Source organism: Rhineura floridana, chromosome 18, assembly GCF_030035675.1.
Source record: "Rhineura floridana isolate rRhiFlo1 chromosome 18, rRhiFlo1.hap2, whole genome shotgun sequence".
NCBI classification, from domain to species: Eukaryota; Metazoa; Chordata; class Lepidosauria; order Squamata; family Rhineuridae; genus Rhineura; species Rhineura floridana.
In genome coordinates, this window is record NC_084497.1 from 17,468,619 (window position 1) to 17,489,875 (window position 21,257).

Consider the following 21,257-nt stretch of genomic DNA (forward strand, 5'->3'; position numbering starts at 1 on the left):
TCAAGTTAACCACCCACGACCTAGACTTTTTGAATGTGCTTTCCCCACAGGAGTGAAATGTGGGCCATGTGTAGGATGGGCACCCAAAATGCCCCTCTTAAGTGTGATAGCTGTGTTATTGTGCAACAGTGCGGTCTCACAGTACGTCATGCACTGTGGCTGCTTCAGGTTTTGATCTCATGCTCTCCCCCCTCACCGCTCTTGGGTAACCTGATTGGTGTTTTCCTCTTAATATTGTGCGCTGGACAGCTCTTTTTCTTTAGAGATAAGAGTGCAGCCTTGTTTCCCTTTTGCAAGCATCTGCTGCTGAGTGCAGCGGCCTCAGAAATTCAGGGTTGGTTTTTTCCCCCCACAGCCGCAGGTTTTGATGTCAGAAAGTAGGTGGCTTTGTCGCTGTGGTTTTCTCATGTACTGCTGTGATCTTTTTTCTGTCTTTTCCTATCTCCGCCTAAACATGTTAGCCCTTTTCAGATGTTACCGTTACGTACTTTTATGTAAAGACAAGAGGGGTCAGAGTCAGTGTGCTTGCTCACTGCATCTCCGCTTCATATATTACCTTCGCATTTAAAGGTAACACCTGAAGGATGGGGCAAGCTTTTTTCTCGGACCCCTTATTTCTTTTGAGTGGGCTTTCCCCACTGGAAAGTCCGCTTTTCTATGCAATTTTGCTGAATAAACCCCATTTCTGCCAAGCCGTTTCCTCATATGTATCCACTGTGGTATGTCATTTTCACTAACACATGCACTTTTATGCATCGAGTAGATCCATGCGCGCTATGCGGCAAAATTCAGAGAAGTGCGGATTTTGAAGGGTGTTGTGTTTCAGCTCGCAAACGGTGAATTGGGTCAGTTTAAATGTAAACGCAACCAAATTTCTCCTTCATCCCTGCTCAGGTGCCCGTACACCTTCATTTTCTGAATAGGCCATGTGTGGGTTTCAGTTGTATTTCAGAGTTTGGGGAACCTGTTACGGAGTTCATTGCTCTGTGCAGCAGATGCTGCTGTGTGGCATAACTTAAGAACCTAAGGAGAGCCCTGCTGGATCAGGCCGGTGGTTCACCTGGTCCAGCTTCCTGTTTCCCACAGTGGCCAATCAGATGACTCTGGCAAGTCTCAGTGATTTAAATTGGTAATTAACACTTGAGATGCCGCAGACATAAATGCCTGTTTTACACAATGTTTGTCTTGAGCCCTGTGCAGAACCTCTTGGCAAGATTGGTTTGAGGAGGAGGCTTGGGATCCAGGGAGGGGGCCTGGTGGTCTTGGTGCTGTGGACAGGGAAGTGGAGGAGAAGCCCAGTGGTCTGCCTGTTGGTAGCTATCCCCTGAGGTGTCTGCCAATGTGGACCAAGGGGATTGAACTGTCAGTTCCTCCAATTGCACTTCTCTCAGAGGCCAACTTGCTGCTGACCCCATCCCCTGTGGTGGGCCTGCCCCCAGGCCAGGAGGGGATACTGGAGGTGGGGCCGGAGGAGAATCTGACAGAGTTGTCCCTGCCTCCGTCACCACAGACGTGCCATCTGTTGCGCAGGCTTGAACAAACTGAGCCTGTTAGCCAGGTTACCTGCAGAAGTGGCCGCTTGCTTGCCCAGTCCTGAAAGAAAACCCCATGAACGTAGCTGTGCCTGCCCTATCATTTATTAAGGAGATTCAGGAGGCATGTGAAGTGTTGCGACAACATCTTCCCTTGAGTAGCCATGCTGCTTCATGCCTTGTAGCAATGTTAGGTCTTGCGAGCTGTGTTCGGATCTGTGTACAAGTCGTGCGCTAGCCTGTGGATTACAGCCATTGACAATAACCAGCCGAAGAGTCCTGTATCTGGTTATGTTGGCGGGACAATGTCAGACTATCGGTTTATAAAGCCCAGTATTCCAGACAGTGGTGGTTGGTGGCTCCGTGTCAGTGGGGCAATGGAATCTGCTTTGGGTTTTAGTCTGAACTTTCAAGGAGCTGTCCAAGGTGCTGGACCTATTGTGGGATTAGGTTTCAGCATGTTGGATAGCTCCTTGAAAGTTCACACTGAAACCTGGAGCAGATTCCACTGCTCGATGACATGGAACCACTAGCCACCACTGATTCCAGGGACAGCCAATGTGGTGTAGATACATACATGTAATTGCGATTAACAAAACAGAGGTTTTTATTGTATTAACAAAACGTTTCGGCTTCCGTCTTCATCATCTGCTAACATAGAAATGCTGTTACCAAGGTGGCAGTTATAGAGCTTTGAGGATGGAATGCTCAGAGGGGCTTCATTTGCAGAAGCTCAGTGATGCTGGTACTGTCCTCCAGGTTCAGGCCATGTGGCGCCAATGTGTCCAGGGAGTAAATCCATTTTTTTTGTTGTTTTCAATGGTGAGAAGGACATCCAGAAAAGGGATGTGCGGATTGTCATTTGTGCTATGAAATGTAAACTTAATAGAGGGATGGATAGAGTTGATGTAATTTTGAAATTGTTCCAAATTCTCTTTACCATTCGTCCAGTCCATAAAGATGTTGTCAGTGTATCACCACCATATAAGTGGTTTGTTGATGGCCTTTTTGAGGATCTCCTGTTCAAGTTTACCCATGAAGAGATTCGCATATGATGGAGCCATGCAAGTCCCCATAGCTGTGCCTTGTAGTTGCAGGTAGTGTTCTCCACTGAATGTAAAGTTGTTACAAGTCAGGACTAGCGTAGCTAAAGTTGTGAGAACCTCTGTTGGAGGATTGTTCATATCTCTGGTGTTAAGGAACTCATTTAATCACCTACAAATATGTGCACGTAATTGTGATTAACAAAACAGAGGTTTTTATTCTACCAAAATGTTTCGGCTTCCGCCTTCATCAGCTGCTAACATACAAATGCTGTTACCAAGGTGGCAGTTATAGAGCTTTGAGGTTGGAATGCTCAGAGGGGCTTCCTTCGCAGAAGCTCAGTGGTGCTGGTACTGTCCTCCAGGTTCAGGCCATGTGGTGCCAATGTGTCCAGAGAGTAAATCCAAAAGTTCTCCCTTTTAGTCAATGCTGCTGGCTCTGTTGGCATCTCTATTGCTGTTATAGAAAAGTCCAACAAGCTGTGGCCCAGTGTTGAAATGTTTTGCAACTGGTTGCTCCATTTGTTTTGTCAAGATTGCCGATTTGTGGTTTCTGAAGTGTGTGTGTAGGTCAGTTCTGGTTTTTCCTATGTATTGGATATGACATCCTCGTCTTTTGCATTCAATGACATAAATTATATTACAGGACCTGCAGGTGATGTTCTGTTTAATGTAATATGTTCTGCCTGCCCTAGTGCTTGTGAAAGTAGCTGTCTCCCTGAGGTACACACAGGTGATATAGCACTGGAGTGACAAGGATGAGACCCAGGATTGCTGATAAGTGGCTTAAGCAAAGCTCTCACCAACAGTCGGCGCAAATTAGGAGGCTGGCGAAATGCTGCAACAGGAGGCTTGCTGATGGCTCTAGCAAGATGTTCAGAGTTTGCCAGCAATGGGGAGCTCTCCCTGATAGTTAGGAGATGCTGGACGTTAATATGTTTTAAAGTGTTCTGTTTTGAAGATCGTTTAAAGTGCTTTTGGTGTTTTTGTTTGCCGCTCTGGGCTCCTCCTGGGAGGAAGGGCAGGATTTATTGTTCGCCGCCTAGAGTGGCCATTGGCCAGATAGGCGGCTTATAAATTAAAGTTTATTATTATTATTATTTATTATATAAATGAAATAAATGAATGAATGAATGAATGAATGAATGAATAAATGACACATCCCAGCCAGGGTAAATAAAACACTCAAGGAGGGTGTGAAATAGGGCCAATTAGGGGTTTGACCTTGGAGAGAGTCAAGGGCCAGATAGGGAGGCCTGGAGGGCACATGGGCCCCCAACTCTGAGCTTCAGATTCCCCACCCTTGTTTTGAGCAGCTGTGCTGAGGATCGAATTGAGGAACTCCTGCGTGCAAATGAGGTACTCTGCTATTTGAGCTGTCAGCCCTCCACAAATAAATACGTGGCAGAGCTGTGCCTCTGAGCCCACGGCCCTGTGTTTTTCTGCATTTCTGTTCAACCAGCATTTCGTGGCTGCAATCCCCTGCTTGACCACCTGGATCCGAGGTTTTGTGGAGTTGTGCCAGTTGTCAGCGGGTGGAGCCGCTACTTGCTTTTGCAATGTGGAAACTATTGCAATCTGGAATGCTCATATTTCTGGCTAGCAGAAAACGTGCGTTCCTTGCCAAGATGAAAAGAGCAATCCTTACACGTTACAGCCTTCCAGGGGTTGCTGGACTCCAACTCCCATCAGCCCCAGCTTAGCATGGTCAGTGGTTGAGGATCATGGAGGTTGTGGTCCAGCGACCTCTGGAGACCTGCAGGTTCCCCATCTCTGCATTAAAGGCTTAACGGTTGTGGTTTTAATGGGCCTTCTCACTTCTAAGACAGGGATGTGGAATCTCAGACTCGGGAGCCCAGTGTGGCCCTTCAGGCCTCTTTCTGGTCCTCAGGACTCTTCCCAGGCTGCATCCCTCGCCAGCCTCACTTTGCATTCCTCTCGAGCGTTTTTGTCTGGATGGAGTCTGTCCCTGAACTCTGACGCTTCGTGATTGCCTGGGTGGAGGACAGAGAAGGGTGTATGAGTGAGTGGGTAGAAACCAGCTTTCTATCCAAAGGTGAAATTTATATTTATTATTTTATTTATTTTATTATTTTATTTATATCCCGCCCTTCCTCCCAACAGGAGCCCAGGGCGGCAAACAGAAGCACTAAAAACACTTTAAAACATCACAAAAACAGGCTTTAAAATACATTAAGACAAGACATCTTTAAAAACATTTTTTAAAAAGGCTTTCAAAACGTTTTTTTAAAAAAGGTTAAACTTTTTTTTAAAAAAAGATTTAAAAAAATCTTAAAAAGCAATTCCAACACAGATGCAGACTAATTAATATTAATTAATATTATATAATAATTAATTAATATTGTATTAATTGCTCCACCCACTTCACACCCCTCTGGCATGTCATTCCCCAGAAGGTTCTGGGAATGCAGCCGTTGGGCTGAAAATGGCCTCTCAGCCTTGTTCTAAGGGAACCTAGTTGTGAAGGGAGGGGGGGAAAGCTTTCTCAGCATCTCGCCCTAAATAATTTTCCCAGAATACTTTGGGGAAAGAGATTGCAAGTGATATAAAGCCAGTGGAAGTTTGTAGTGTGGATAGGCCCCTTGAGTTGAAGTGAACTCACGCTGGGAGAGAACTGTATTGGCACCTGGTTGGTCACTGGCAGAGTAAGATGCTGGACAAGATGGGCCATTGGCTTGATCCAGCAGCCTCTTCTTAGACCAGCCTTTCCCAACCAGTGTGCCTCCAGATGTTGTTGGACCACAACTCCCATCTTTCCTGACCATTGGCAATGCTGGCTGAGGCTGATGGGAGTTGTGGTCCAACAACATCTGGAGGCACACTGGTTGAAAAAGGCTATCTTAGACTCTTAGGTTCACAGTTAGGAGATTCGATTTCAGATACAGGGCTGGTGCTACATCAATGCATCTTGAAGAACTCTTGGGCTCAAACGGTCCCTTTCCTCTGTTCCATGCAGCAGTTCTCCTCCTTTCCTGTTTCAGGGCGGCCACAGTTTGCTGTTTTATCCAAACTGGTAAACAATGGCTAGTCCTTGCCCTGCAGACCAAGGCTGCAAAGCATGCTTGAGGATCCCCTCAATTAAGGGATAATTAATATGCGTTGGGTGATCCTTGTGTAACCTTGGCAAGAACTCCTGCCACCAGTCATGAGATGGTCCGCCTAGGTTGGCCAGTAGCCCACCAATGGAGCAAGACCAACTGTGTACTTATTTTTGTTGCGCATACAACTTGATCTTCCTTAGCACCAGGGATCTTCATTTTACCCCTACCTATTTGATATGCAGAAGATAAGATAAGCACTTACTGGATAACCTCACCCATGTCGGATATATTTTCATTTCATGTGGTCTGCCTTATCTGTCACTTTGTTCTTGAATGGAAGATTTCCACATGAAAAGTTATACTGCTGAATGAGATTGATTTTTTTCAGAGTTTTAACTCAGAGGGCCTTGATCTGCCTTCTCTGTACAAACCAGAAAGGGATTGGCCTAAAAATAGTTCAGGCAGCTGCACAAATAATCCCTCAATACCTTCCTCCCCCGCTGCCTCTTTTCTGTTGCAAAGGTTTTTTTTTTTTACATCAGAAATGTCTGCAAACACTGCGGTTTTTCTATTGCTTTTTTTGCATGACACTTGTCGGAGCCACTGACCCGTGTAAATGTGAATTTTCATGATCATCAGTTAATATTACTGCCATCAGTTTTGACAAACCTTTTAAGTGGAGGTCTTTCTCTCTGCATCTGTGTTGGAAGTGGTTTTAATATGTGGATTTAAAAAAAAAATATATATGGAACCATCATACCATTTTAAACCACCATGGGTTCCCTCCCCTGCTCCCCAATAATTCTGGAAACTGTAGTTTACTAAGGGTGCTGAGAGTTGTTAGGAGACCCCTATTCCCATCACAGAGCTACAATTCCAGAAGTAGTTTTCTCTTCCCAGAGAAAGTGATATGATGCTGCTTTAAATGAGTAGTGCAGATGCTGCTGAATTGCTTTTACACTTTATTTTATGGTAGTAACTGTTTTATTTGGTTTATTACTGTATATGTTATTGTTGTAACCTGTCCTGGGACCTTATGGTAAGGGGCTGGTAATAAAGCTAATAAAATGTTTATTTGTTTTCATTTATGAATCGCTTCCCATAAAATATCTCCAAGTGATTTCACAGTAAAAACGGGAACAACTAAAAACAATCCCATATATAAAACAATTCCATATATGCAAACAGTTTCAAATCCAATACAGATAGGGATAAAGATCTCCACTTATAAGTCCTGTTGTAAAAGGAAAGTTGTCAATAAGTGCCAGAAATGTCTGATGTGTAGCAAGAGGGAGTTCCAAAGGGTTGATACTACCACACTAAAGGATCAATTTGTCAGCAGCAGCAACAAATTTATCCCAGCCTTCAGGTGAAAAAGGCTCCCAGAGCAGATTACAAATTCCAGTATAAGACAGTCCATGCTCTCTGACTCGCAGACATCACACACCCCTTCAAAGGGTCTTGCTGTCGGTGCTGATCAGCTGATGGGCACTACAAACGTGGTCTGGTCTGCAGAAGAAGAAGATGAAATCTGTTTGCAAGCATGGTTTGAATCCAAACCATGCTGGCAAACGGGCAAAGTAGGAATTGTTGTCAGTACCAATCAGCTGGTTGGATCTCAGTGTTAGCACAGATCAGTAGATTGGGACTGACAGCGAGCCCTTTTGAAGTTGTCACCTGGTGTCATAACAAGCAGCAAAGTTGGAGGACTGCCATACTAAAGTTGCACACACACACGACATTCAAAGCACATGCAAAGCACATTTTCCCCTCCATCGCAAGGAAACCTGGGAACAAGTTTGTTAAGGGTCCTGGGGGGAACTATAGCTCTGTGGGGGTTAAATTAGAGTTCTGAGGATTCTTGTGTGTGTGTGTGTGGAGGGGGGAAGAATGCGCTTTGAATAGGCCTTAAAGGTATTGTGCATATGCAGCCTAAATCACTCCAAGAGCTATTAGTCGACTGCCCCATCTGTTTAGGTTCCTCAGACTTTTAAGACCATAAAAAAAGCCCTGCTAGCTCAGGCCAGTGGCCCATCTAGTCCAGCATCCTTATAGCAGCCAGCCATATGCCCATTATGGGAAGCCTGCAAGCAGGACCTGAGTGCAAGAGCATTCTTCCCACTTGTGATTCGCAGCAACTGGTATTCAGAGAGGACTTTGACCACGGAGGCAGAGCATAACCATCAGGGCTAACAGCCACTGATAGCCTTCTCCTCCATGAACATTATGCCACTTCTTAGGCTGATCTATTATAGTTCCCATTCTTTTCTTTTTTTCCCCCCAAACTGGTTTGACAGTGCATTCCAATTTTCGAGTTTCTTCTCATTTCCAAGTTCTCTTCAGCGTCAAAACCTTTCCTAAGTGTCGTGGAATGTGCAAGGGAGGTGAGCATTGTGGCCCTGCGTGTGACTTTTGCTGTCAGCTCGCTCTGCTGTTTCCTGTAGGCCCTTTGAACCTTTGCAGCACCAAGCACCTTTGTGGCAACAAACTCTGTTTCTGAGTTGAAACTAAAGCCCGCAAGCAGCCCAAAACAGACATGTAGTCATTTCTTCCTATTTTTCTTTGGGGGGCGGGGGTTGTTAACACCCAGAACGGGGTTGGTGTTTGCTTCTTATTCCTCAAAGCACCATCTTTAAAATAAGCAACTGGTTTGTTACAATTTTGTTATTCATTATTTTTTTTTTTTTGGCCAAGGTGCATTTCAGGAGAGGCTTCCTACTTTTGAATCTTGTTCAGCTGTTCTCTGAGAAGTGATTCAAATATTCTCCCTGCGTACGAAAATGAAGTTTCCCTTCAGCGAGACTGAGAAGCAGTTGTTTATGTTGGCTACCAGAGTCCAGACTTAATAAAGCCGTTATGAGGTTTACGATAAACGTGGAGGAAGGATATTCTGGCTTTTGTTCTGTTTCTGATCCAGATTTCTCTGATTGTCTCCTCCAGAATATTTCTGCATACTAGGGTAGTCATTGGCCCAGATAGGCATATAGGAAGCTGCTTTATACCAAGTCAGACGACAGGCTCATCTGGCCCAGTATTGTCTGCCCTGACTGGCAGTGGCTGTTCAGGATCTCACACCGAGAATTTTTCTGGCAATGTCGAGGATTAATCTTGGGATCTTCTGCATGCAAAGTAGATGCTCTACCACTGAGCTGCTAAGTTTCTAGGCACCGTGGAGAGGAGAGGCTCTTGTCATCTCACCACCTCCACTTTGCGCATTGTACTCTGTCAATCGTTATTTCTGATTTATTGATTTATTTGATTTATATCCTGCCCTTTCTCCCAGTAGGAGCCCAGGGTAGCAAACAAAAGCAGTAAAAACACTTTAAAACCTCATAAAAACAGACTTCAAAATATATTAAAACACAACAAGCATTAAAAACATATTAAAACAAAACATCTTTAAAAACATTTTTAAAAAAGCTTTTAAAACATTACAAAAAGATTTAAAAATATATTAAAAAGCAGTTCCAACACAGATGCAGACCGGGATAAGGTCTCAACTTAAAAGGCTTGTTGAAAGAGAAAGGTCTTCAATAGGCGCAGAAAAGATAACAGAGATGGCGCCTGTCTAATATTCAAGGGTAGAGAGTTCCACAGGGTAGGTGCCGCCACACTAAAGGTCCATTTCCTATGTTTTGTGGAACAGACCACCTGATGCGCCCGTTCCTGGACCTGCCTGATCTGACCAGGGTGATGCATGCCTTGGTTACATCCCGTTTAGACTATTGTAATGCGCTCTACGTGGGGCTGCCTTTGAAGACTGTTTGGAAACTTAAATTGGTACAAAGAGCTGCAGCCAGAGTACTAACTGGAGCTGGTTACAGGGACCATACAACTCCCCTGTTACAATAGCTCCACTGGCTGCCAATTTGTTTCCGGTCACAATTCAAAGTGCTGGTTTTGACCTACAAAGCCCTATATGGCTCAGGTCCAGACTATTTGACAGATCGTATCTCCCTACATGAACCAGCCCGGGACCTGAGATCTTTAGGTGAGGCCCTTCTTGTGCTCCCTACACCTTCGCAAGCATATTTGACACGGACACAAGATAGGGCCTTTTCGGTGGTCGCCCCTAGGTTATGGAACTCCCTCCCGAGTGAGGTATGATCAGCTCCCTCCTTGCCGTCTTTTTGGCGACAAGTAAAGACTGTTTTATTTCAGCGGGCATTTGGGACAGAGAACGACCAGGATTAATGTCTTATAGGCTTGGTGATCATATTATATGGTTTTATTATTTTAAACTGTTAGCTGTTTTAACCTATATTTTGTAGTTTTTAACTTTCCCTGATAGTTTAATTCTTTTTTAATAATATATTCTGTATGTTTTAACGATGTTGTTTTTAGTTGTAAGCCGCTCTGAATCCTATTGGAAAAGGGCGGGGTAAAAATAAAGTTTTATTATTATTATTATTATTATTATTATTATTATTATTATGGTATCTGCAGGAGGCCTTCACCTGCAGAGTGCAGTGATCGACTGGGTATATAAGGGATAAGACGGTCTTTCAGGTCTCCTGGTCCCAAGCTGTACAGGGCTTTGTACACCAAGACTAGAACCTTGAATGTAGCTTTTAACAACAGGAAAAACTTACGCACAAGCTGCTTCAGAGTAGTTTTTTGTGGGCTTGCCTTGCCCATAGGAAACAGCAGCATGTGGAGTCACTTTTTCCCCACCCGGGTGCATGTTTGGATCAAAGCTCTGCTTTGGTCACTTCCTCCCCATACCAATGTCATCTGGATCATCAACGAGGAAGATTGTACAGATGAGTGATTGATTCATCTGGGGGCCCATCCATGTGGTTGGCAGTCCTATCCTGTATATAATGTCATCCTAAGAGAACCTCAACTTTTCTTCAAATCATCTTCTCTTGGTTTTAACTTAGAGGCTACTACAACCAGTTGCTCTGGCAAGTCGGAGGGCAATTAGATTTGATCATGCCCCAAACCCCATTTAATCTTTTGTTGTTATGTGCCTCCAAGCCGACTACGACTTATGGCAACCCTATGAATCAGCGGGGTAAAATGTCCCCAGCTTAGCAGTTGTTAGGAACTCAGAAAGAAGTCTTACAACATTCCAGACTATCAGAGCGACAGTTCCCAGAGTTCCTTTTTCTCCCTCTCTTGTAACACTAGAAGTCGTGGACATCCAGTGAAGCTGCATATTGGAAGATTCAGGGCAGAAAAAAACAAAGTTCCTTCTCCATGCAGCACATAGTTAAACTATGGAATTCGGTGCCACAAGAGGCAGTGATGGCCACAAACTTGAATGTTATTAAAAGGGGATTAGACAAGTTCCTGAAAGATAAGGTGACTAACCATGTGCTCTGTCCCCGGAATTGGAAGCAGTGAATTTCTGAATGCCAGCTACTGGAAGCTGCAGGAGGGGAGAGTGCTCTTGAACTCTGCGGGCTTCCCGTAGCTGTTTATTATTAGTATCGCACTCTTTGAGGAGCTCAGGGTGGCGATGAGCAAACTCGATCCAGAGTTTATTAAGGAAAGTATATGCTGCCCTCTCACAAAACATCAGGACAGTGTACAGCAACATAAAAAAACCTTTAAGCTTTTTAATACAGAGCAATTATTACAATGGTTAGTAAAAAAAAAACATTTTAAACAACTGCATAGGCCTGTTAGCATAAAAAGATCTTCAAGAGATGTCTGAAAGTCAAAAGTGAGGGTGCCTGCCGAATCTCTGCTGGGAGTGTTCCTCAGCATTGGAGCAGAGCCACTGACTGCCTGGCTTTTAGCGGGCCTTTAAAATACAGGGGACAACTAATAGTGCTCCTCTGGATGATCTCAGCGATCAAGACTGGATAGGTAGGGTCAGGTGGTCCATGGTATCTTGGGCCCAAGTTGGCCAGGGTTTTAGAGGGTGTGCAACCCCATTCAGAACAGGTCAACAGAGTTAGATCAGTAATCATGAACTTTCACTGCACTTGCAACCTAAGAACCAATTTCTCTTTTGATCTCCGCAGGTGTCCTCACTACTGTACACCCCCCAGCATCCACCCCAGTGCCACAATCCAAACAGTGAGCTCTATTATGAAACCATCAACAAATGTTGCACCTTGTGCCCTCCAGGTAATGTGTCCGTAGGTAGTTCTAAATGCTAAGTAACTGTATTAATCCGTTAAGTGGGAATCTGGATCGGGAATGGTGTGTGGTTATCAGTGGAGGTTTCTCCATTCAGGCAAATGGGGCACTAAGCCCTCACCAACCTTCGTTTTAATTCTTCCAAGCTTAGCTGCTTTATCACAGCCAGTCCAGACGGTGGCCCTGGCTGTCTGCTTCCATCTCCTTAGTTTTGCCCTTGTAGAAATGAGCAAAGAAGATGGTGTGGCTCTGCTTCTTGTTGGATCTGGTTCCAAGTCTTATCAAATTTGCACTTTCCAGAACGATATGAGGACTGAAACACAGCCATCCTTCAAAATTGCTTACTTACCTGAATTTGGCAATGCAGTTCTCCAGTCAGTTTATAAAAATGCATGTGTTAGGGGAAAGCGTGCATAACAATGAATGCATTAGTGACAATAACATACAAAAATACATTATATTCTGGAAAATTGCTAGCAAAAACGTGTACGTCCATCAAAACTGCGTACGAAAATGGGTGCATTAGGAGAAATTCACACCAAAATGCTGGTGAATTTTCGTGAGTATTTTTTTTTTTTAAAAAAATGGCAAATTGCTGCAGAAATGTGGAGAACTAAATTTAAGACTGGAAAAATGGGAAACCAAAATGGGCAGGTCCTTCTGTCCCTACTCCTGCCCTCCGCCCCCGTTTTTCAAAACCCTGCACGATGTGCCCTTCACAACAGAAGAGTGTCTGAGCCCTGTTGTTCCAGTGACTGAAATCCAGCTGAACGTGCAGGAAATCAGCATATGGGGAAGTGGACCCAGTTTTGCAAAGTGGCAAATGTCAAGCAAGATTGTTGGCTTTCCTGTGTTACAAGCTACAGAGGAGTCCGTGACCAGATGTACGTCTTCCAGAAAGCTCTCATCAGTGAGCTTGAAAGGGAAGTCAAAGGGCAGTGCCTCATGTTTCCAGTTTCTAGTGTGCTGTTATCATCTAAGTCTTCACCCAACATAACCCTGAAATGGAAAAGGAAGTGTGATTTTTATAAATGCATTTATGGCAAAGAAGGCTGCTGGCCGTCATTGCATATCAAAAAATGCCCTCACACAAGTTCTAAAGAGTGCTGTTAATGTATGTTAGTGGCTGTATACTATAGTCAGCATGGATTTTTCGCATTCTGCAATGTTAAATTGAAAATATCCCCCATGCCATTCTGATCCTTCCCATAAGGCTAATTTCAAAGCAAAACCTTACAAAACGTTTAGTTCTGAACTCAGAAACGCTTGCTTAACAACCCTCTAAATTTTCATAGTGATGCACAAAACAGAGAATTGAGAGTTCAAAATGTAAAAAGAGGGGGGGAAACAGACCCCTTTTGGACTTTTTTCTGTCAGAGTTCTCATAATCTGTTGAAATTCATTAAAAATCAGCCATGTTCACAGAGTACCTGTAATCCTATTAGTGACCTTGCCCCATACTCTGACCTTCATCTTCTGCAGTTTAAAAGTTAAAAAAAAAAGATGTCTGGCTGATTTTTAATTAATTTAAGGAATTTTGGCTTGAACTCAATGATAATGTCGGGCATGCTCAGTAAGAACCAACTGTCATTATTCTAAAAACCAGACTCCCAGCTGCTGGGCTTGCCTAATCAGGGGGCCTTACCCACACACCAGCCCTTGGGGAGCCCCTTAGGGAGTCCCGAGCGCGAGCGCACTACCCTCTTCTATTCCTTTCTTTCTTTTGTTTTTCTAACCAATCTGGAAAAGATTGGGTAGTGGGGAGGGCGTGTGGCTCATGTGTAGCTCCTGAGCAGGGTGAGAGTCTGTGCAGTGAACTGAATGATAGGAGAAAGTCGCCAGATGCCTTCAGAGTGAGAGTCTGTAACTGGCAGAAGGCTGGCCCTCCCTGGGTGAGAGAGAGAGTGAGTAGATGTGCCCTGTGTGAAAAATATTGAGTGGGTCTTACTGTTCCCAATTCTCGCAGAGGCCTACTGGGATAATTGGCTCAGGTAGGTTTTGTTGGTGGGCTCTTGCTGTGCCCATATCAGGTGTTTAAAATGAGCCTTAGTAAGGAGGGGCATGGGTGATACCATCCCAATTTCAGTTATCATGGGTAGAGGGAAGTATAGCCATGGGGGGGGGGATGAATTACCATAGAAGCCGAGGGCAACGCTATCTACGCCTTATTCCTCCCTCCCATTCCTCTCATGAATGGGTTCCTCGTTGCTCATCTGCTGTCCCTACTGGTCTGTGTGTGGTGTTGTTTAACTCCAGATCGGTACACAATAAGAGCACACTCATCCATGATTTGATTGTGGATGAAGGTGCTGATTTAGTGTGCATTATCAAGACCTGGGTGGGTGAGCTGGGAGAAGTTGATCTGACCCAGCTTTGTCCACTTGGATACTCTGTGCGACACCAGCACAAGCTGCAGGGACGGAGGGGGGGGAGGAGTTGCCATCTCTGTTACCAGGAAACCGCTCTGTCTTTGGAGCTGGCTATGAGGGCCTGCACCTGGTGTTGGGCCAAGAAGACAGGAAACTAGGGTTGTTGCTGGTGTACCATCCACCCTGCTGCCCGGCAACTTCTCTGACTGATCTGGCGGAGGCCATCTCGGCTGTGGTATTGGAGGAGCCCAGAGCAATAGTCTTGGGTGATTCCAATGTCCATGCTGAGGCTGCCTCTAGTGTTCCTGCTCGGGACTTCATGGCCTCCATGACGACCATGGGGCTGTCTCAAATTGTCACCAGCCTGAAGCATAGGGCAGGGCACACCCCGGCTTGTTTTTTGCTCCAGATGGAGGAAGGAGTGGTCTGGAGATAGGGGTGGTGGTGGATGTCACCCCATTGTCTTGGTCAGACCACTTCCTGATGAAGTTTAGACTTGTAGCTCCAATCCTTCCTTGCAGGGGTGGTGGACAGATTAAGAGAGCTTCGGCTATGGGGCGGTATATAAATGTGATAAATAAATACGATGGTCCGCCCCTGGAGACTAGTGGAATCCACTGGATTCCTGAATGTCCTGGGGGAGTTTCCAGTAGATAGAGCAGGTGACCCTGTTGAAGCCCTTGTCATGCTGTGGAACAGTGAGACGCGTCGGGCTCTTGACAAGGTTGCTGCTGAGCGCCCTCTCTGGCATTGTGGAGCCCAGTTTGCACCTTGGTACACCAGTGAGCTAAGGGCAATGAAACAGGCTGGATGACGGCTAGAGTGCAAGTAGCGAACGATGTGCTGTGAGGCTGATCGGGCACGAGTAAAACATCATAACGGTGCCTACTGTGTGGTGCTGAGGGCGGTGAAGAAGGCCCACTTCTCTGCCTCCATCTCATCCTCAGGTAGCCGTCCGGTGGAGCCTTTCCGTATTGTCAGGGGTCTGTTGACATCAACTCCAGGAAATGGAGACTTAGACCCTTCGGAGGCCCACTGTGAATTGTTTGCAAGGCACTTTGAGGGTAAATTTGCTCACCTCCGTAGCAGTCTTGATGCCCCATCCACATCTACTGTGTAGTCCCCAGTGAGGTGTCCAGTGCAACGTCTGCTGCAACTGCTTGGGAACAGTTTCAGTTGATGCAGCCTGATGATGTAGACAAGGTGCTTGCGATGATGCGGCCAGCAATGTGTCCTCTCGACCCTTGCCCTTCATGGCTTATTAAACCTTGCGGAGGGGGTTTGACCGAGTGGATCCAGGGTGTGGTCAATGCATCATTGCGGGAGGAACTGGTCCAGCCTCCCTGAAAGAGACGGTGATCCGACCACTCCTGAAAAAGCCCACCCTGGACCCATTGGTCTGCGACAATTACCGACCGGTCGCAAATGATTGAGACGGTTGTGGCACAGCAATTGCAAGTACTCGTGGATGAAACAGATTATCTTGACCCGTTCCAGTCTGGGTTCAGGCCTCGTTATGGAACTAAATAGACCTTGGTCGTCCTGATGGATGACCTTTATCAGGAGAAGGAAGGAGGCCTGCGACCCTGTTACTCTTACTTAAACTCTCAGCGGCTTTTAATATCATTGACCGATTTGGTGAGATGGGTATCAGAGGCACTGTTTTACAGTGGTTCCGATCCTATCTCCAAGGTCGTTTTCAGAGAACAGCATTGGGTGATTGTCTTTCACTCCCCTGGCAGTTGTGCTGTGGGGTGCCACAGGATACCATCTTGTCCCTCATGCTGTTTAACATCTATATGAAGCCCTTGGGAGCGGTCATCAGGAGCTTTGGGGTGAGGTGTCAGCGGTACGCTGATGATGCCCAGCTCTATTTCTCTGTAACATCTGAATTGGGAGAGGCTGTGCAAGCCCTGGACTCTGTGGTGTGGCTGGATTCCATCAAAATTCTAGGTGTGCTCTATGTTTTTAATTGACCACGCTCACTTTTCCTTAAGTGGAGTAGTTTAAGCATAGCAGGCTGAAAACATGCATCTTGGGCAGGCCAAGTTTGTTTTTCCAACAGATAGAGTCATTGCTTAAGTAGCAACATATTGTAATCAGTCTGATTTTACATCAAACTTCAGTTTCAGATTCAACTGTTAATGCACCCAAAATAGAAATAGAACATAACCTCCAATTTGAAACACAAAAGGCTGTCTTCACCATCATATGGCACTGACCAATAAAAAGGCTTTGAAATTAATAAAAATAAATTTGACACAGATTTCTAGGATGAATAATGAGAGAAATATAATTTTCTAGGTTAGATTCTCTGTAGAAACATTAGTAATACAGGAAAGAAGCAAAGTAAGAAGAACACCAACAAACATACAGAAATGTAATTCTCCATCTTTGGAGATGGCAGGTGTTGCTACCGCTCACCATATACTCAGAGGCACGTTACCAAATTCATCCAAGCTGCACAGGAAGTGGATTAGACTGTGAAAAACCAAACCCAATTGTGTTTGCATTTTGACAAATTTATAGGCAGTCCAATATCTCAGAGAGGAGGTCAGGTCTCCTGCTCCCCTAGTGCATTCACTATAACTGCCCAATTTCCCTGCTTTTTAAAGTTTGATAGAAATATCTGTTGGCTATAGGTACATTCTTAAACCGCAAGATTTTTTGCCTGTTAGTGAATCAATCTTAAGGACGTTGGAAGCTGCCTTATACTCGATCAGAGCACTGGTCCATGTTATGATCAATATTGTCTGTCCCAGCCTCCTCCATCCTCATGGCCCTCCAGATGTTTTAAACTACAATTCTTAGGGCCAGCGCCAGCGGGCAGCCAGGTTGGGCACTGGCCTGAGCACCTAGGAGCTCACAGGGGTCCCTCACTGCCAGCTTAGTCACCTTCTCCTTTCTTCATTGTGTGGGGGCCCGCTGGCACTGCTACCTCCTTCTCTTCAGCCTTTGCCCATTCTTTTGGTGGCTGGAGGTTCAAGGTGCTCTGCAGCCAGCCTTGCAGGCACTGCCACTAGAAGCACATTGGGGCCCACCCCCTCAAAAGCAGCCTGCATGGTGCAGGAAATTTTGCCTCACAAACAGTGCCATGGAGACCCGCTGCTTACAGATGCTGCAAAAGGGCTCGCGGAAAAGCACCCGGAGCCTTCAGCACTGAGGAGGAGGGGGTAGTGGTGCCAGCAGGGCCCTGCAGCCACAAAGACAGGTGGTGGAAGGAGGAGAGCAGGCCAGTGCTGGTGGTGATGAGGGGCCCACTGTGCCCGAGGGCCCCCAGAAACCTGGAACTGGCCCTGACAACTCCTGTCAGCTGATGGGAGTTGTAGTCCAAAACTTCTGGAGGGCCATCAGGATGGGGAAGGCTAGTGTATGCTGACTGGCAGCACCTCTGGGGTTTCAGACAGGAGGTTCAACTGGAGGTGTGAGTGACTGAATATGGAACCTTCTGAATGCATGCCACTGAGAGGTGTTCCTTCCTCAGTCTTAAAAGTTCAAACCAAATGCAGAATGGATCTGACATTTATGTATTAGAATTCTTAGAACCGCAAGGAAAGCGTAAAAACAAAAACAGTTCCATGTATACTTTTTTTTTTACAAAAAATCCATATATACCAAAACAATACCAACATTTACAAACAATTCTGTACGTAGGCTGCACACACGCCATAATTTGAAATCACGTTATTTCTCCCAGAGAATCCTGGGAACAGCAGTTTACCCCTCACAGAGCTACAATTTCCAGCACCCTTAACAAACTATAGTTTCCAGGATTCTTGGGGGGAAATAATGTGCTTTAAAGGTATGGTGTATACGCGACCATAACAACAGTTTTAAAAATAGTTCTAATACAGATGCACAATAGAATAAAGATCTTCACTGAAACGTTTTGTTGACAGAGGAGGGTCCTTTCAGCACTTGCGTTTACCTGCCCATCACCGGCAGTGTCCACGGCCAGTGCTGCAGGTTGATCTACAGCAGAGCCAGCCCAAGACATTCTGCTGGCATGTGCAGAATTCAGCTGAACCGGCAGTGGAAACTTCCGTTCTGGTATCAGTGTCCTTCAACCAACGGGTGGGCAACAGATTAGCTTAGGGGATACAGGGCAGGCTAGCTTGGTGGGGACGATGCCCTGCTCCGCCCCACCCAAAGCAACGGTCTCACTCTGCCAGGTAGGACAACCGGCCCTGATACATAATTTGCCAATAGTGGTGATTCTTTCCTCCACTGTTGCAATCCTTTTGGATTCTGGGAAGCACAACTGCTAATTCCAATCCACTGATCTAACGTTTCCCAGTAAAGCCTGACTTGACTTGACTGACTGCATCCCGGGGGATTTATTTATTTAAAACTAATTTCATCCATCCTTCCTACTAAGTTTTCAAAGTGATTTTCCAGATGTTAAAACATTTTAACATAAATATTAACAAGTGGCTCTAATGCTCCTGTCCTAACCCTCCTTAAAATTAAGTGGAAAGAAAAGGGGGCGAAGAACACATAACCAATCAGATGCTAATAACAGGGCTAACACTTTATTGTTTTTGCTGAAGGGCTAACTCTCTAGAGGTTCCATCCACACACCCACATGCACCCAAACACACACACTCAGGGTGCAGGCACACACACTCCTCAGCTAACCTGCACTTACCAGCTAAGAAGGGTTAGCTATCAATTAGTCTGGCATTTGCTCATCAGTTGATCAGTCTTATGACTGGGAAGGGGAGTGATTTGCATCGCATTAGGGCTCTGGCTCTGTCCACCCTAGCGCTGTGTCTAGGGTAGGGATGGGCGAGAAGTTTGATTCAGTTTGCACTTCAAGCCAAAGTCTATCAAATTTGCACTTTCTGAAATAGTAAGAGAACTGAAACACAGCCACCCTTCAAAATTCACACCAAGTTCTCCAAACTACATTTACAAAAATGCCTATGTTAGGGGACAGCATGCTTAAAAATGAGTATATGTGTGAAAATATACAAGAATGCATTATATGATGAGAAATGGCTTGCAGAAATGTGCACATTAGTAAAAACTGTCTACTCAAATGTGTTTGTTAGCAGAAATTTGCAATAAAACAGTGGGGAATTTTTATGAGGATTTTCTAATTAAAAAATTTCAAATTGCTGCAGAACTGAATTTAAGATTGGAAGAAATGAGAAACTGAGCGAACCACAAAATTGGCAGATCTTTCCATCCCTAGCCTAGGCCTGGGGAAAAAATCAATTCAGCTCGCATTTAAAGGCAAACTGACCTAATTCACATTTTCCAAAACAATGCACGAGTTGAAATACAGCCATCTTCTGGAATTTGCATGTGTGTTGCAATCCTCCAGCTACAGTAAGTAATGTGTACAGAAATGCATGTGCCAGGGTAAAGCGTGTGTAAAGATGCATTCTGCCAAGGCATGTAAAGATACATTACTGAAATAGGACACAAAATTGCATTATATCATGGCAAACTGCTTTGCAAAAATGTGCATGTCAAGCCACATTGCATACAAACGTGTATGATGCTGATGAATTTTCATGAGGACTTTTTTTTTAATTGCAAATTTAAAAAATGTGGAAAAGGTGAAAATGATAATTTGCCCATCTTTAACTTTGTCTACCATACATATGTGTGTGTGTACTTTTTCCAATTATAGCAGATTGTTATATGAGCTAATACATTTATAACCATTTCCCTATCGCCTTTAAAACAGGTGTGGGGAACCTTGGGCCCTCCAGATGTTGCTGAACTACAATTCCCATCGGCCAGGCTGGGGATGCTGGGAGTTATAGTTCAGCACCATCTGGAGGGCCAAACGCTCCTCACACCTGTGTTAGAACCTGGTTATAACCAAACTGAATGGCCAGGGAGAGGTCGTTTATGAGATGCCAGGGATTGGATCTGGAACTTGCCACATACAAAGCAGGCGCTCTGCCGCAAAGGACATCACTGCATTTCCATAGTTTAAGAACATAAGAACATAAGAAGAGCCTGCTGGATCAGGCCAGTGGCCCATCTAGTCCAGCATCCTGTTCTCACAGTGGCCTACCAGGTGCCTGGGGGAAGCCCGCAAGCAGGACCCGAGTGCAAGAACACTCTCCCCTCCTGAGGCTTCCGGCAACTGGTTTTCAGAAGCATGCTGCCTCTGACTAGGGTGGCACAGCACAGCCATCATGGCTAGTAGCCATTGATAGCCCTGTCCTCCATGAATTTGTCTAATCATCTTTTAAAGCCATCCAAGCTGGTGGCCATTACTGCATCTTGTGGGAGCAAATTCCATAGTTTAACTATGTGCTGAGTAAAGAAGTACTTCCTTTTGTCTGTCCTGGATCTTCCAACATTCAGCTTCTTTGAATGTCCACGAGTTCTAGTATTATGAGAGAGGGAGAAGAACTTTTCTCTATCCACTTTCTCAATGCCATGCATAATTTTATACACTTCTATCATGTCTCCTCTGACCCGCCTTTTCTCTCAACTAAAAAGCCCCAAATGCTGCAACCTTTCCTCGTAAGGGAGTCGCTCCATCCCCTTGATCATTCTGGTTGCCCTCTTCTGAACCTTTTCCAACTCTATAATATCCTTTCTGAGATGAGGCGACCAGAACTGTACACAGTATTCCAAATGCGGCCGCACCATAGATTTATACAACGGCATTATGATATCGGCTGTTTTATTTTCAATACCTTTCCTAATTATCCCTAGCATGGAATTTGCCTTTTTCACAGCTGCCGCACACTGGGTCGACATTTTCATCGTGATGTCCACTACAACCCCGAGGTCTCTCTCCTGGTCGGTCACCGCCAGTTCAGACCCCATGAGCGTATATGTGAAATTCAGATTTTTTGCTCCAATATGCATAATTTTACACTTATTTATATTGAATTGCATTTGCCATTTTTCCGCCCATTCACTCAGTTTGGAGAGATCTTTTTGGAGCTCTTCACAATCCCTTTTTGTTTTAACAACCCTGAACAATTTAGTGTTGTCAGCAAACTTGGCCACTTCACTGCTCACTCCTAGGTCATTAATGAACAAGTTGAAAAGTACAGGTCCCAATACCGATCCCTGAGGGACTCCACTTTCTACAGCCCTCCATTGGGAGAACTGTCCGTTTATTCCTACTCTCTGCTTTCTGCTTCTTAACCAATTCCTTATCCACAAGAGGACCTCTCC

General features: G+C 45.1%; 1 protein-coding gene across 1 annotated transcript in view; it reads left to right on the forward strand.

Annotated features, from left to right (window-relative positions):
* Positions 1–21,257, forward strand: part of TNFRSF1B (TNF receptor superfamily member 1B) — a 54,716-nt gene that overhangs the window by 14,026 nt on the left and 19,433 nt on the right. Inside the window, exon 2 of the mRNA XM_061601373.1 lies at positions 11,613–11,718. Within this exon, the coding sequence (XP_061457357.1) occupies positions 11,613–11,718 (106 nt within the window). The remainder of the gene's footprint in view (positions 1–11,612; positions 11,719–21,257) is intronic.